At 43.7% G+C, this 1,845-nt stretch overlaps 1 protein-coding gene across 1 annotated transcript; it reads left to right on the forward strand.

The window, feature by feature from the left end:
* Positions 1-320: 320 nt before the first annotated feature.
* LOC112027226 (uncharacterized) lies at positions 321-1,572 on the forward strand. The gene is made up of 3 exons (XM_024059896.1): positions 321-523; positions 902-1,094; positions 1,240-1,572. The coding sequence occupies exons 1-3, from the start codon at positions 321-323 to the stop codon at positions 1,570-1,572; spliced, it is 729 nt and encodes a 242-aa protein (XP_023915664.1).
* Positions 1,573-1,845: the final 273 nt, after the last annotated feature.

Below are 1,845 nucleotides of genomic sequence, written 5' to 3' on the forward strand. Positions count from 1 at the left end.
AGATTGAATGGGAGGCCCTTGAGGATCCCTGCCAACCATAACCCTTTCAGCCAAGGAGAAGCGAACTTTGTGGAAACGATATTTTATAATGTTTTATAATGAGTTGGAACTGGATGATAAGAGCCCCACGTCGGGGATCCCAAGAGCACCTATCTTGGAAGAAGAAGAAGGAGGGGGTACTCGTGACCTAAGAAACCTTTTGGACAAAAAAAGGCAAAAGAGGGAGCAGCTCCGTAGGATCTCAGGAATACGTGGTAGTACGGGAATCTGGAGAAAGGTTAATTTATCATTTGTGAAGATGCGCGGGGCCTGAATGCATTATGGAGGAGGGTCCCGAACCACCGAATTGTATGATGGCTCAAGAAGAAATCCTAGAGAATCTAGTTAAGAAAGCACAAATTCAGCCTGAGGAAGAATTGAGAGAGATAAACTTGGGGGTTAAGCTGGCATCCCAGAAGCCTATTTTCATTATTAGTCAATTGACAGCACAGGAGAAGGAGCTGTTAGTAGCATTACTTAAGAGGTATGTAGATGTGTTCGCATGGACATATGGTGAGATGCCTGATCTGGATCCAGGACTCGTGGTCCATTCTCTCAACGTAGACCCAGGAGTCAAGCTAGTAGTTTAGCTAGCCAGGGTCTTTCACACTAATGTAGAAGCTTAAATAACTCAGGAAGTCAAGAAGCTGCTGGCGGTTGGTTTTATCAAGCCCATCCAGAACCCCGAGTAACTTTCAAACATAGTTCCCGTGAAGAAAAAGAATGGCCAAATTTGGTGTTGCATGGACTTTTGCAATCTATACAAGGCATGTCCAAAAGATGAGTTTCCCCTGCCTAATGTTGACCTCCTTGTAGATTCAGTTGCATGAAGCTCTATGTTTTCATTTATGGATGGATACAGTGGGTACAACCAAATCCGCATGGCTGCCAAAGATGTAGAGAAGATAGCATTCAGGACTCCAATCGGAAACTTTTATTACGCTGTGATGCCCTTTGGCCTTAAAAATGTAAGGGCCACGTATCAGCAAACCATGACAGCTATATTCCATGATTTGATGCATAAGGAAATGGAAGACTATGTGGATGATATTGTGGTAAAATTAAAGACCAAGGTAGGACACTTCCAAGTACTTGAACAAGTTTTTGAAAGGTGCAGGAAATACAACTACGCATGAACCCCATGAAGTGTGCCTTTGGAGTATTTGCTGGAAAGTTTCTTGGGTTCCTAGTACACTACAGAGGCATAAGTGTGGATCTAGCAAAAGCCACAGCCATCGTAACAATGAAAAAGCCTACAACAATAAGGGAGCTCAAAAGTTTCCTAAGGAGGGTCTCTTATATCAGGAGGTTTGTGCTAGGATTGGCTTCAGTCACAAGCAGTTTATCCAAACTATTGAAAAAGGGGGGCTAAGTTCACTTGGGAAACTGAGCAGCAGGAAGCCTTTAGAGGGTCCAGCAGATCATGAATCATCTTCCCACCCTACAAGCACCAGTATGTGGGCGACCCCTGTTACTATATTTAGCATCAAACTCCCAAACTATAGGAGCCCTGCTAGCATAGGAGGACGATGATAGGAATGAGCAAACCATTTATTACGTGAGCAGGACACTTAAGGATACCGAGACAAGGTACCCTAGGATAGAAAGAGCATGTGTAATGGTTATCTACACATCCCAAAGGCTAAAACGATACTTCTTAGTGCACTAGATCTTCTTGGTAACTAAGTCACACCCCATAAAAGCACTCCTTTATCAGCCTTTCCTGACAGGAAGAATAGCACAATGGCTAGTCTTGCTCTTTCAATATGACATCAGCCTCAGGACCCCCAAGGCTGTCAAAAGTCA

Source organism: Quercus suber, unplaced genomic scaffold (genome assembly GCF_002906115.3).
Source record: "Quercus suber isolate HL8 unplaced genomic scaffold, Cork oak 2.0 scaffold_282, whole genome shotgun sequence".
Classification (NCBI taxonomy): Eukaryota; Viridiplantae; Streptophyta; class Magnoliopsida; order Fagales; family Fagaceae; genus Quercus; species Quercus suber.